This window comes from Macrotis lagotis, chromosome 1, assembly GCF_037893015.1.
Source record: "Macrotis lagotis isolate mMagLag1 chromosome 1, bilby.v1.9.chrom.fasta, whole genome shotgun sequence".
In the NCBI taxonomy this organism is placed as follows: domain Eukaryota; kingdom Metazoa; phylum Chordata; class Mammalia; order Peramelemorphia; family Peramelidae; genus Macrotis; species Macrotis lagotis.
Window position 1 is genome coordinate 573,966,686 of NC_133658.1, and position 14,026 is coordinate 573,980,711.

A 14,026-nucleotide genomic window follows, 5' to 3' on the forward strand; every position below is an offset into this window, starting at 1 on the left:
AAATCAATACTATAAGCAAATTAGAAGGATAAGGAGTAGTTTACCTGTCAGATCTATGGAAAGGGAAGCAGTTTTTGACTAAGGAAAAGATGGAGAACATCACTAAAAACAAACTAGATAATTTTGATTATGTTAAATTAAAAAGCTTTTGCATAACAAAACCACTGTAGCCAAGATCAAAAGAAATGTAGTAAACTGGGAAACAATCTTTACAACTAATGTTTCTGACAAAGGATTCATTGCCAAAATATGCAGAGAACTGAGTCAAATAAATAAAAACATCATGTCATTCCCCAACTGACAAATGGTCAAAGGATATGCAAAGGTAATTTACAGATGAGGAGGTCAAAGCAAGCCATAGTCATATGAAAAATTGTCTAAATCATTAATTATTGGAGAAATGCAAATTAAAGCTTCTCTGAGGTACCACCTCACACCTCTCATACTGGCCAATATGATCAGAAAAGATAATGGTCATTGTTGGAAGGGTTGTGGGAAATCTGGGATACTATTACATTGTTAGTGGAGCTATGAACTCATCCAACCTTTCTGAAGAGCAATTTGGAACTATGGCCAAAGGACAACTAAACTGTTCATACCCCTGGATTCAGCAATACCACTACTGGGTCTATACCCTGAAGAGATGATGAAAAAGGGTAAAAACATCACTTGTATAAAAATATTCATAGCAGCCCTGTTTGTGGTGGTAAAGAATTGGAAATCAAGTGAATGTCCATCAATTGGGGAATGGCTTAGCAAACTGTGGTATATGTATGTCATGGAACACTCCCTGGAGTCAGGAGTACCTGGGTTCAAATCCAGTCTCAGACACTTAATAATTACCTAGCTGTGTGGCCTTGGGCAAGCCACTTAATCCCATTTGCCTTGCAAAAAAAAACAACCAAAAAAAAAAGAAACCAGGAGGGATGAGAATTCAGGGAAGCTTGGGGGGGATTTGCATGAACTGATGCTGAGTGAGATGAGCAGAACCAGAAAAACACTGTACACCCTAACAGCAACATGGGGGTGATGATCAATCTTGATGGACTCGCTCATTCCATCAGTGCCATAATCAGGGACAATTTGGGGCTATCTGCAATAGAGAATACCATTAGTATCCAGAGAAAGAACTTTGGAGTTTGAACAAAGACCAAGGACTATTAATTTTAATTTAGGAAAAAAAAAACTGTTTTCTTATTGTCTGATCTTGCTATCTCTTATACTTTATTTTTCTTCCTTAAGGATATGATTTCTCTTCCATCGCATTCAATTTCGATCAATGTATACCATGGAAACAATGTAAAGACTGGCAAATTGCCTTCTGTGTGGGGGGGAAGTAAGATTAGGAGGAAAAATGTAAAACTCAAAATAAATAAATCTTTAAGTACAAAAAAGTTACATGTTTTGCTTGAATAATGAGCCTATTTTCTTTAAATGTTGTTTTTTGCTTCTCATCTTCTAGGTTGTCCTTCACCTCTATGTGGACCTGCACTCCCAATCTGCTGCTCTCTTCCCCATTTCTTTGATAAAGGTTGCCATTGCAGTCTTAAATTTTTCTATTATGCTCATTATTTCTGCTGTGCATAACAAAAATTCTGCTCTCATAATTCTAATTTCTCTTTAGACTATTCAGGAGCAATTCATTGTAGTTCCTTGTGCAGAGTCCTCTATCTCATCAAGTGTTGGCTCATTTTTCATTTTGCAGTATTTCTTCAGAGATCTGAAGGTCATATTTCCTATTGTTTCTGTTTTCCTGTTGTTTTTTCTATTTATATTCAAGGTCTTTGTGAGTTCTTTGGTATTTTCAGTTTCTCCACTTCTTTATTTTCCTTATCACTCATTTCCTGACTCCCTCTTCTCAGATGGTGATTTCCTCAGGGTGGGGGAGGGGGTATGGATCTCAAAGTGTCTCAGTCTCCTCCCACACTAGGTAATTCATATTCACTGGCCTAGTTTTCTTCTGGTCCCATGTATGCTGTGCTTTTTTGCTCAGGCTTGTATGATATCATAGGTCCAGATCAAAATAGGATCTAAATCTGGAGCTCTTATTTGATTTGATAAGGAAAGCCTATATGAAGATGCTCTCCCTATCAATGCAAGTTGACACCTTCTTGCAATTTAAAATTTGAGGAGTTATCTGGGATGTTGAAAAGATAAGTAATATGGTCAAGGTCAGAAAGCCAAAGTGTGTGTTAGAGGTAAGGTTTGAATTTGAATCTTTCTGGATTCAAGGTTAGTTCTCTAACCATGGTTAACATGCTGTCCGATCAGATTATAAATATCTGTGTGTGTATAGATGTGGATATATGTAGCTGGATAACCCTCTAGTCCTATGCTGAGTCTTTTATTGATGAAATCACTTCTAGCCTTTATCTCTTTATCCTCTAATATTACTTCAGGCATTGTGTGTGGAAGCTAAAAATAAAAAAACTCAATTCTAGAGAAGAAAGTTGATTTGTCAAAAGGGAAATGGGGAATTTAGTGGTAGGTGAAGGATATCCAGTTTCCTATTATTCTCAATACTCAATTAAGTGATATTTAGAGATGTTAAGTAAATCATTACCAATAGGTCCCAGGTCAGGTAACTCAAAGTGGACTCCATAGACCTCTAGGATATAACCTCTGGTATCCTCAAATACATCCACGCTGAATCTCATTCCTCTCTGGAAAAAAGAAGCAGACATGCGGCTCCTTATAAAAATCATACCTGCAGTCACTAGGAAGCCTCCAAAGGCCCCAAATGTAAAGACCACATTTATCCAATATATTCTCAGATTAGTACAGACTAGAACTGAATTTGCAATTCAAATTGTATTTTCAGATGATTTTAAGATAAAAAGATTGGGGGATAAGTATCTCAAATATACCTCACCTCTCCATAACTAGTTAAGCCTCAGTGCTCTATTTAGTTTTGCTTGTATACTTGGCAGTCTCAGGGACTCACCATCCTCCATGATACAAGATGCATCATTACCATAGCATTCCCCTAATTGCTTTCCCATTACTTGCTCAGGGAGTGAACCAGCATCATCACCATGGCTACTGCAAAAATATGTGAAAATCTCTTCTCCTATGACTTTCATCAGAATATCTGTGATTCTGAGTCTTAGGTCACATTAACCAAAGTTCCTTTCTGAGGTATTACACAGTGCCGCATGCCCATTAATATAGGTTCCATTTCTCCAGTGTTTCTATCCAACTCTATCTTACCCTTCCATTATGCCCTTTGGAACCTCTATTTTATTGTTAACAAATTACCCTTCCTGATGCTCTCCCCCACAGAAATTACTTTGTATTTAGTGTCCTATGTATTTGTTTCCAACTACCCAATATTGTCTATGTGGGCAAAGAGTTTGGATTTTGTCTTTGTCTCCCTGATAGCTCTTACAATGACTGGCACACAGTAGACACTTAATAAGTACTTGTTCAGTTTATTTGAATCTCCACTTGAGTCTATTTTCTCTCCTTAGATCTGGCTTACATTAAGCACAAGACAGAGCTTCTTCACATGTGACTCAATGAGGTTTCTTTTTTTTAAAGTATTTTATTTTTTCCAATAACATGTAAAGACAATTTTCAACATTCATATTTTTATAAAATTTTGACTTCCAAATTTTCTGTCTCCCTTCCTTCTTCCTTTCTAGAAAATGAGCAATCTCAATGAGGTTTCAGTCAAGTCACCCAATCTCATCTATGGGAATAACTTTGTTTTGTGGCTTTATCCCATTTCAAAATAAAATTGTGTCAATCTGTTTGCTTAAGTGTGAATGAATATGTGTTTAAAATGGGCTTTTCTTTTTCTTTTTTTTTTCTCATTGAGGATTAGAGGTGAGGGGGAAAGAAAGTAAATAGGTATGGATTAGATAGATCGATAAAGGATTCTTTATATGCCAGGCTCTATACAAATACAAGCAAAAAGAAAGACAGTTCCTGTGCTCATGGAGCTTATATTCTATGTGAGAAAGGTAATATATAAAAGGGACCTAAAAAGTTGTTGGGGAGAGGTAGAAAAGATTGGATAGTCAGAAGCAGAGCATAGAGAGGACAAATTTCAAAACAAAAAACCCAAATTTAATAAGCAATAATAACAACAACAACAGATCAAACTGCAGGCTAGAAGGAGTTGATGCTATTGACCCATAAACTCTTCGACATCTCTCTGTCCTCCTCCTCAGAGTTTGTGCCTAACCATTGAAACAGTAAATGGCTGGGATCCCTTATCACCTCCTGACTGGACTCTTGCAATAATCTGCTGGGGAGCTTATTCCAGTCTCTCCCCTCTCCAAACCGTTCTCCATTCTACCAGCTTCAGCCATGTTTCATATATTCCCTCCTGACTCAACACATTTCAGGACCTTGAGAAACAAATACAAAATGCTCTGGTTGACATTCAAAGCTCTTCCTAATCTTATCTCCTACCTTATTCCTTGATATGTACTCTTCAAACCAGTGACAATGACCTCTTGGCTATTTTGGAGCCAGGAATTTTCTCTGACTGTCCTCCTTATTTGGAACATTCTCCTTCCTCCACCCTATCAATCTCCCTGGCTTTAAGTCCCCAAACCCCATCTTCCAAAGAAAGTATTCCCCAACCTCTCTTAATGCTAGAGTTTTCCATCTGTTAATTATCTCCTATTTATCCTGTATTTAGCTTGCTCTGTAAATATTTGCTTGAATGTTGTCTCTTCCATTTGTTTGCAACCATATTGAGGGCAGAGATTGTCTTTTGTCTCTTTTTCTATCCCTGGCACTTAGCACACATAGTAGGCACTTCCATAAATGTCTATTAATTAATTGATTTATTGAACCAAATGAATCCTAGGTACTGCTGTATTTAACCTAAATCTGGAAGGAGTCTGTGTGTGTGTGTGTGTGTGTGTGTGTGTGTGTGTGTGTGTGTGTGTGTGTGTGTGGAGGGGTGGTATTGGACTGGAAAGGAAGGATATTTTGCTTACCTGAATGACACAGATCTCATTGGGTGCCACCAGCATCTTCCCAAACTCAGTGTAAATGAGAAGCTTCCCTAGCTGTGGAACTGAAGAAAAAGACACATTCAGGATTCCAAGGGACTAGAAATTCTTCCATCTCTGCAAATACAGAGAACAAAGAGAGAGAGAGAGAGAGAGAGAGAGAGAGAGAGAGAGAGAGCACTAGGCTTAAGGGTGAACCTCCTGTTAATAAAAAAGGTATTGGATTCAGGGCCCTGGGGGCTGACACACAGTCAAAAGAGAGAAGTGAACAGTCTTAGAGCAGTAGCAAGAATATTCTTAGGAAGTCTTGGGTTAAGTTTGCCCTGGAGCTCAGCCTTTAGCTGTGGCAGGTGTAGAAAGTAGAAGAGTGAAGGAAAAAGCTGACAGGAATTTAGTCTCTGTGAGGCAAGTGCTATTATTCTACCCATTTTACAGACAGAGAAAGATGAGGCTCTCAGAGGTAAATGATTGCATAGTCCATGTTCAAACAGATAATAAATCTGAGACAGAATTTGAATTCAGGGCCTCCTAACTCCAAGTCAACACTTTACTGCAGGAGAAACAATTCCCTTTTGTGGTTGCCCTGGGAGACTGGCACTACCTTGGATTATTTCTGGACTTGTTATTTCCAGGTAGGTCTAGTACTTTCTATAGTTTCCCTAGGATTTCAGTTTTCCATGGAAAGCAGGGCCAGAAGTTTAGTCTGGCAAAGTTCTGCACCCACTATCTACCTGCCTCAAGCCCATCTTTAATCTGTTCTCCTTTCAATGCTGGGTTAGTCCCAGAAGGTCTCTTTGAACCAGCAGATAATTCACCAGAGTAATTTAGTCCTTCTGGAGGATCTGTCACAGGGGTGCTCTGATTCAGAATGGCTTGGGTCCAGATCTAAAGAGGTCAGCTATATCAAACAGACTTTGGCAAGATTCAGCTCACCATGCCTCTTTCACTTGGACTGCTTCCAAGGCTAATCTGATTGGCAAGAGGATATCTCTTTCCAGGAGAAAGTCACCCGGGTTTGAAATCTCAGTGTCATCCTGGACTCCTTTCTTATCCCACATATGCAATTGGTTGTTAAATCTGATCATTTCTACATTTTTACATCCCTGGAGTAAGTCCCCATCTCTGTACTCCCACATCCATTCCTCTAATTCAAGGCTTTATCACTTCTCATTTGGATAGTTGCAATGACCTTTTAACCCATCTCCATTCTTTAAGCTTCTGCCCACTCTATTCCCTTCTCTACATAGCTGCCAAAGTGATTTTGCCACAATGAAAGTCTGACTTTGCCACTCCTTGGTAACCTCCCAAGTAGCTCCCTATTGCTCCACAGTTAAATAGAAATATAAATGTCCTTCATGACCTGCGTTTTCCTACCTTTCCAGGCTTCTGACATTGACTTGCCTCCACATACTCTATAATCTACAGTGGCTCACTTGCCATTCCTCATTGTCATGTCATCTCTAAGTTTTCATATTAGCTGTCTTCCCTGTCAAGTATGGTCTGTTTCTTCATCTCTGCCTCTGAAAAATCCATGATTTAAGATTCAGTTCAATTACCTTGCTTTGGAGGAGTCCTCTCCCTTTCTTTAAAGATGGTCTACCCTTCCTCTCAAAAGCAACCTTCCATTGACTCCATGTTCTAGTAATTTTTTATTGCTATTCTTCCCTCCCCAACTAGAATCAAAGCTCCTTGAAGGCAGAAGCTGTTTTGCCTTTCTTTGCATCTCTAGTCCTTGACACATAAGAAGTTGTTTGTTCTTCCTACTCAAGGGTCCTAAAATGACATCACGATGTCAGGTTAACATACAATATAGCTAACTGTGGCAGATCACACAACACACCATACCATAGAAGGTTCTATCACAGGTTGGATTCAAATAGTCCATTCCCAGTAAGTGCCTAATAAATTTTTGTTATTTGGAGAACTATTTTTACAACCAGAGAAGCCAGACTATTAAAGAAGAACAAACTCCACCCAAATCTGGAGGGATCAGGATAGCAAATTCTACTCATTGAAAGAAAACCATAAAGACCCCAGAACTACTATGGAAACACCAGGAATCCTATCAGAAGATTTCATTACGCATGAACAAAATAAGACTTGACCCAAAACAACCTGATTTTCTAATTCTGTAGGTCTGCAGGCAGCTTTTTCATATACCATTTTCTATCCTAGATGATAAGATAAGGAGTCTTTGAAATAGTTATACCAACTAATGTGATAAGTTCACATACTATTAAAAAAGAGGGAACAAACTGGGCATTGTGGAAATTCAGAGTTCCATATGTAATTCCTCTTTTCTGTTCTTTTTTATATGAGAAAGTTCATGCTTGTTGGTATTTGGCAAGTTCAGAAAAGTTCAAAATAGATACATGATACAGGATCAATAAAGGGCTGGAAGAGGAAGTCACAATTTTTGGTAGGGATGGCATGAAGTATCTGAAGTCATCTACAAAGATACCCCAACCCCAAAGAGCATTGAATTTAGAGTCAAAAGATTTGGATTCAAATCTTGAGACTAGTTCTGTGTGATATATGATCAGCTAACTTCTCTGGGTCTTGGTTTTCTCATCTACAAAAGAATGAACTGAACATGAATCCCTAAGGTCCTTTTTGGTTCTGACCTATGATGGTTGAAAGAAAACCTTAGAGATTCTGCCTATCAAGGAGTGAAAGATTCACTTTAGATTGTCCAAAGGTCAAATTCAGATATGTGTTCAAGTGATCATATTATGTATTTGTATATACAAATCATGTTCATAAATACATGCTTACAAATATGTACATTTGTTAATAATATGCAAAAAAGCCCAGTCCTTATTGGGCAATGTTCAAGTTAAATTTTATTATTGTATTCAAGGATTTATCACATTTTTATTTTTCTCTTTATATCTTCTTTTGTAGGCATGCATTGTAATAGAGTGAGATCTGGGGAAAAATGGCAGAACTCGGAAAGGTGAACACATAAAGCAAAAGATGGGGTTATGAGAAGCACCAATCTTTACTGAACTATTAATGGGCCTGTAGGCTTCAGTTGACTTTAAGTTGGAAATTAGAGAATTTAGGAAAAGAGGGATATTTGGAAAATAGAAATAGAAAAAGCAATTTGTGCTGGAGGCCACTTGAGAATATCAAGGGAAAAAAGCTCTTTATAACTCACCAATCAAGAAATCACCATCTGAATTGTAAAAACATCTGGAAAAAAAGTAGAAAACGATTTCTATCAGAAACTCAAAAGCACAGTAAGGGACAGTGTGGTGCCCCAGAAACCAAATGGGATTTGTAGTTATAGGATCTGGGTTCTAGTCCTAATTCTGACAACTTGTCCCACCTATGGGACCTCAACAAATCACTTTTTCTCTCTAGGTCTCATTTGCCTTATCTGGAAAATGGGGTGATATAGATGACCTATAAAATCCCTTCTAATTCTAAAATTCTATGACTCTAAATATAGCAAGGATGGCATCTGAGTTGACCTCAAAGTCAGGAAGAACTGGGTTCAAGTTCTGTCTCTGACAGAAATTGGTTGTATGACCCTAGGCAAGTCACTTGCCCAGGCCACATTGATCCTCTCAAAGTAGTTGGAGATGGATTTGCTTTATTAGTAGAAGGAGTTACTAAATGAAAGCTACCTACTGAAAGGTGGGGCAACTTAAAAGAGGAGGACCATAGTAGAAGAAGTAGGGGATTTCTCCAGGCATTAAACATGAGGAAAGATGAGGGACTATATTATTGCCTAAGAGTAGCTTCCCAATCTTTATCCACATATTCGTAGAGTGATAATAGTGTAGCTATGCCATCAAAGTAAATCATTTTAATGTCCAGAATACCAGGAGCCTGCAGGAGAACAAGGTAAGGTTATTAAAAAAAAATTCTTCTTTCTTCTTTACTCTTTTCTTTCCTTCCTTCCTTCCTTCCTTCCTTCCTTCCTTCCTTCCTTCCTTCCTTCCTTCCTTCCTTCCTTCCTTCCTTCCTTCCTTCCTTCCTTCCTTCCTTCCTCTTTCTCTTCTACTTTATTGAAAATCATTTTTAATAGGTTAATATAACCAACACTGATTTTAGGGAGGAGGATTTACACTAATTGCTGATTACCTACCTGCAAGTGTAGGAAGTGTAGAGAATAGCCTGCCTAATGGGTAGAGTACTGCAAATAGAATCAGATCTCCATTTAAGTCTGGGTTCTAAATATACAAAATGGGAAAGTTGCTTATTTGAGCCCTAATTTACTCATCTGCAAAACAAAGACAATAAATCCTTATATAATTCTTGTCCTGGAGGTTTGTTTTGTTTGTTTGTTTGATTGATTTGTTTTTGAGGAAGATACTTTAAAGCTTAAAACAGTATATAAAAATGAGCTATTATTTTTGAAGAGGGTTTCTAGCTAATTGATATATTGGACTATTTAATTGATTATCCTCAAGGACATGCAAGACTCAGTTTCCTTATTTTGTAAAATGAAGAGTTTAGAGTACATGATCTCCAAAATCTCTTCTTGGAGCAGCATGGTGGCTCAAAGGAGCAAATGGCAGGCCTGAAGTAAAAAAAACTCATTTTCCTGAGTTCTAATCTGATTCTCATACTTATTAGTTGCATGATCCAAAACAAGTCATTGAATTCTGTTGCCTCATTTTCCTCATCTGTAAAATGAGCTGGAGAAGGAAATGACAAATCTCTGCAGTATCTTTGCTAAGAAAACCCCATATGGAGTCACAAAGTGCCAGCTATGTTGGAAATGACTGAAGGTCCCTTCCAGCTTTGATATTTTGTAATTCTAGTCATAACTCAGGAAATCAAAGTCAAATCGCTACTATATAATCTGTCCTAAATGAAAATCCTAGAATGAAAACATCCTCTGGGACTCAACCAACTTCAGAGAACCAAAGTTGCTTACCTGTTAACCATAGAGGTGTTACAGAGGAAAATATGAATGGCAATCCCATTGTTGGATCTGACATCTCCAGCTCCACACAAAGTGTGAAGCCCCTAGGAAACAAAAGTCAAGAGAGCAGGGTTAAAATTTCAGGGTTCCTGGCAGATCCTTCCCTCCCTCTACTAACTAAAATGAAGAAATTAAGTCATTGGTATCAGGGATTATAAAAGTAATATGAACTCTGAGATGGACAGAGATTGAGAACAGACTGAAGACCCTAAGAGGCATGCCCATATCCCCTTCTTTAACCTCTACCTATTGTCATAATCATTTAGAAAAAAATAGCTAGGAAATTACACAAAGAATACACATGAACTAGAGGCAATTGGACAACTATGTGGAGCACTGGATAGCATGCTGGTCTGGAGCTGGGAGGACCTGAGTTAAAATCTGGCTTCAGACACTTACTCAAATGACCCAATAGCATCAACTAGAGGTAGTTAGATGGTCTGTTGAATAGAGCCCTGACCTTGGAGTTCAGAAGAACTGAGTTCAAATCTAGCCTCAAATGCTTTCTAGCTATGTGATCCTGGACAAGTCATTTAACCAGTATCTACCTCAGTTTCTTGAGATGTAAAATGGAATAATAGTAGCATTTACATCATTGGGTTGTTTCAAGAATAAAATGAGATATTTGTATAGTGCATTGTACAGTGCCTGGCAAATAGTAGGTGATTAATAAGTACTTAATAATTAAAACAATTTTAACCTAATTGTGTCATCTTTTTATGTTTGTTAGTCCCAAAAAATCTGCCTCACTCTTCCCTTCTATCCAGAATATCTTTATGAAGTATCCACTGGTCTCTAAACTCTATAAAAACAGGAACTGTATTTTGTTTCGACTCTAGTGCTGCTTCAGCACAATGCAATGCACTTTGGAGGCATTTGATCACTGTTTGCTGAAAGAATATATGAATGATTGTAGATGGCACGTGATAGTTGGAGGTGATCATTCTCTTCACACCTACCACAGTGCTCAGTACATGAGAGGTACTCAGCAAATAGTTGTGAAATTAAATCAAAATTCATCTCTTCCATTTTCTCAGATCTTTCTGCTAGGTGACACAACTAACTTCAGAAATTATTCTTCATTAGTGTGTTAAAGAGTCCTTTTAGTTGTTTCCCACTCTCTGAGACCTCATTTAGGGCTTTTTGGTGCAAATATTCTGGAGTGGTTTGTCATTTCCTTTTCCAGCTCATTTTACAGATGAAGAAACTGAGGCAAACAGGTTGAAGTGACTGAGTTGTCTAAGGTCAGAATTGAATTCATAAAGATGAATATTTCTGACTCTAGCACTGTGCCATCTGGCTGCCCCAATAATGGAGTATTCATTTCCCAGGTGACTTAAATAGGGTCCTTCTGGGGAAAATGCTTTCACTCAAAGTAATCTCTCTAATAATGAGCTCTGAGGAATAAGATATTTGGGAAGCAGTTGGGACCTTGCGATATTCCTCAGACCTGTTTGTGAAAAGGTTCATCCTGAGATGGGGACCTTCCATATGTCTCCTTATCACTGAGATGGAAAGCAGCCTTGATTCCTGAGGCAAGACTCTGTAGTGAGAAGCCCTGGGAAGTTGGGGGAAGACCTGGATTGATACAGAAAACTCCCTGTCCCTAAAAGTATTGAAGCAGAAATTGAATGATCTGGAAATGTTGTAGAAGGAATTCTAGTATTGGGTGAAGGTTGAATTTGATAATTCCTAAGTTTCCCTGAAATAATGTATGTAAACCCTGAGCAAGATATAAACATAAGGTCTCCATATTATAACTATCATTCCAATTCTAACATTCTATGATTTTCCCCTTGTAATTTTAAGTAGGTCAATTCATATCTCTGGGGTTCACTTTCCTTTTTTGCACAAGTAGAGGATTGGATTAGATTGTTGCTTAATTCCTATGGGGGATCATAGGATTCACAACTATATAGCACCTTAGGGATGATTTAGTTCAATGTCCTTATTTTCTCATAAGGAAAATGGAGTCCAGAGTAAGGAAGTGATTTGCTCAAAATAACGTAAGTGGGAAATAATGAATTTAACCTAGATCTAATTTAGCATTATGTTGACTATACCAAGATACCTCTCTAAAAGTTGGGTAAGACATGGTCTCCACCCTCATTGAGTTTAAATGGTTCTATCATTTTTTCACTTTCAAATCTTCCCTGACTTGTGTTCCACTTTCTGCTAAATAATATAAAGATAAGTTGATAGAAAAGTGTTAGTGGCTAGCTGAGGATAAATGTGTGACTGTCTTCCATAAAGGATGTACATTTTAACAGCTATCTTCAGTTAATAATGAGGCTATCAGGCCCAAGGACAGGCATGTGAGGGCTGTATTTGGGTCAGGGAGATGCTTTTGATGACCCTCCTCCCCACTATGAATGTGACTATCTTCATGTGAGGCTGATCCTTCTTGGAAGCCAACAACTCCAAGAGCTGACTTATCATGTCCTGAATGAACCTTTCCTAAAAGAAGGCAATTTTCTTGAAGTTGCAGACTATTTAATTTTTGTCTTTATATTCCTAGCCCTGTAGAATATAGTAGGTACTTAATGTCATTTTATTGAATGAATAAATGAACAAATAAATGAATGAATGAACCAGGCAAGAGAGGAAAGGAGAGGACTAACTTAATAAATGCTTATTGGATGAATAAATGCTTGAACAAATGAATGAATGAATCAGGTCACAGAGGAGAGGGGAGGGCTGGAATAGTGACTTACACTCACAAAGTCCATTTTTTTCTGGGATGCTTTTGGAATATCAAATGGTTTCCATCTAAGCTGAAAAACAAGCACAGGCAGGAAAATTATTTCACAAAGGGAAGTTAGAGAATGGAGTCTACACCATGGAAGATGGAGCATAGAGCCATGACTGCTGGTGATTTTATTATTTGGAAATTGATGATTATTATTAGTCATTTTTTTCCCACAGGCACTATAGGGATTAAAAAAAAACAAGTCACCCATTTTTTTTTCAAACAACATGGAGGGGTGATGCCTTCTATTCCTCCAAGTGACAGAATGCGTCCCCTGGTTCCCTTGCTTTCTCCTTCAGATGCTGGAGCTTTGCTTTTTGACATTCTGCTCAGACAGATCAGGGAGTTTCAAATGATCCCATTTTTTATGCTATTTTTAATCAGCTCCCCTTCCTGGCACACTGACTGCTCTGTGTGGGCTCCCAACACTGCAGAGGCTGCCTGGGGCTGTTTTTGCTTTCAGCTCTCCTAGGTATGAATCAGGACTTTAAACAAGTGAAAAAGCATTAGGTCGGGGTGACTGGGGGCAAGACAGTGCCCCTTTCTGAGCCTTGGTGTTATTTGTAAAACAAAGAGGTTAGACTAAGAGATCTCGAAGGGCCCTCCAGTTCTGACATCCTTGTGATTCTGCAAATTGATGGTAGGTTTTAGAAGTTCCAGAACCACCGTTCTGTTCCTTCACCAAGCTTAGGATCTGTCCCCAGGTTACCTGATATTTTCATTTGAGTCATTACATATTTGGTTTGGTAATTAGGCCATATTTAACTTATTAATTAAACAATAGAAAGAATCAGAAGACGTCAGCAGGCTGGGGGTCCTGCCAGATGTACCAACCAGCCAAGTGGCCCAGGGCTTCATGATTTATTAATCAACACTGCATTGGGTTTAACAGGGCAAGGTGATGGCTGTCGGAGGTCGATAAACAATGAGGTCTCTGAGCCCATCTGCTTCTGGAGTGACCCTTCTTCTGCCTCAGCTCCCACTACACACCAATCTTCAATAAGCCTGGTGCCCAGATCTTTGCACACTGTCTCCATTAGTCCTGAACAGCGGGTGGTGCTCATGCCCTGTCACTTCTTGCTACATAAAGTCAAAAAGGTGGAGAGAATATGGTGAGGACTTAGTCTACTACTTACTCACAGTCATGCAGTAGTCCTGATTATTTTCAAAAGAAAATGAGGTTATCATAATTGGAGAATATTTGACTTAGGTCAATTACCCTATTGAGTTCCTGATTCCTCTAACCCCCACCTTCTAAAACTATATTTTTATGTATTCATTTTGCATATATTTGTTCAAGTGTGTATGTACTCTCTCCTTTGGAAGACTCCTTTTTAAAAATGTTTGTATCCCCCAGTATTTCTCACA

The 14,026-nt window shown here is 38.3% G+C and overlaps 1 protein-coding gene across 1 annotated transcript in view; it reads right to left on the reverse strand.

Moving 5' to 3' along the window:
• Window positions 1-14,026, reverse strand: part of HGD (homogentisate 1,2-dioxygenase) — a 106,782-nt gene that overhangs the window by 45,300 nt on the left and 47,456 nt on the right. Inside the window, exons 5-9 of the mRNA XM_074214602.1 lie at window positions 12,624-12,683; window positions 9,862-9,953; window positions 8,131-8,165; window positions 4,956-5,035; window positions 2,564-2,663 (exon numbers count right to left, since the gene is read on the reverse strand). Coding sequence (XP_074070703.1) covers window positions 2,564-2,663; window positions 4,956-5,035; window positions 8,131-8,165; window positions 9,862-9,953; window positions 12,624-12,683 — 367 coding nt within the window. The remainder of the gene's footprint in view (window positions 1-2,563; window positions 2,664-4,955; window positions 5,036-8,130; window positions 8,166-9,861; window positions 9,954-12,623; window positions 12,684-14,026) is intronic.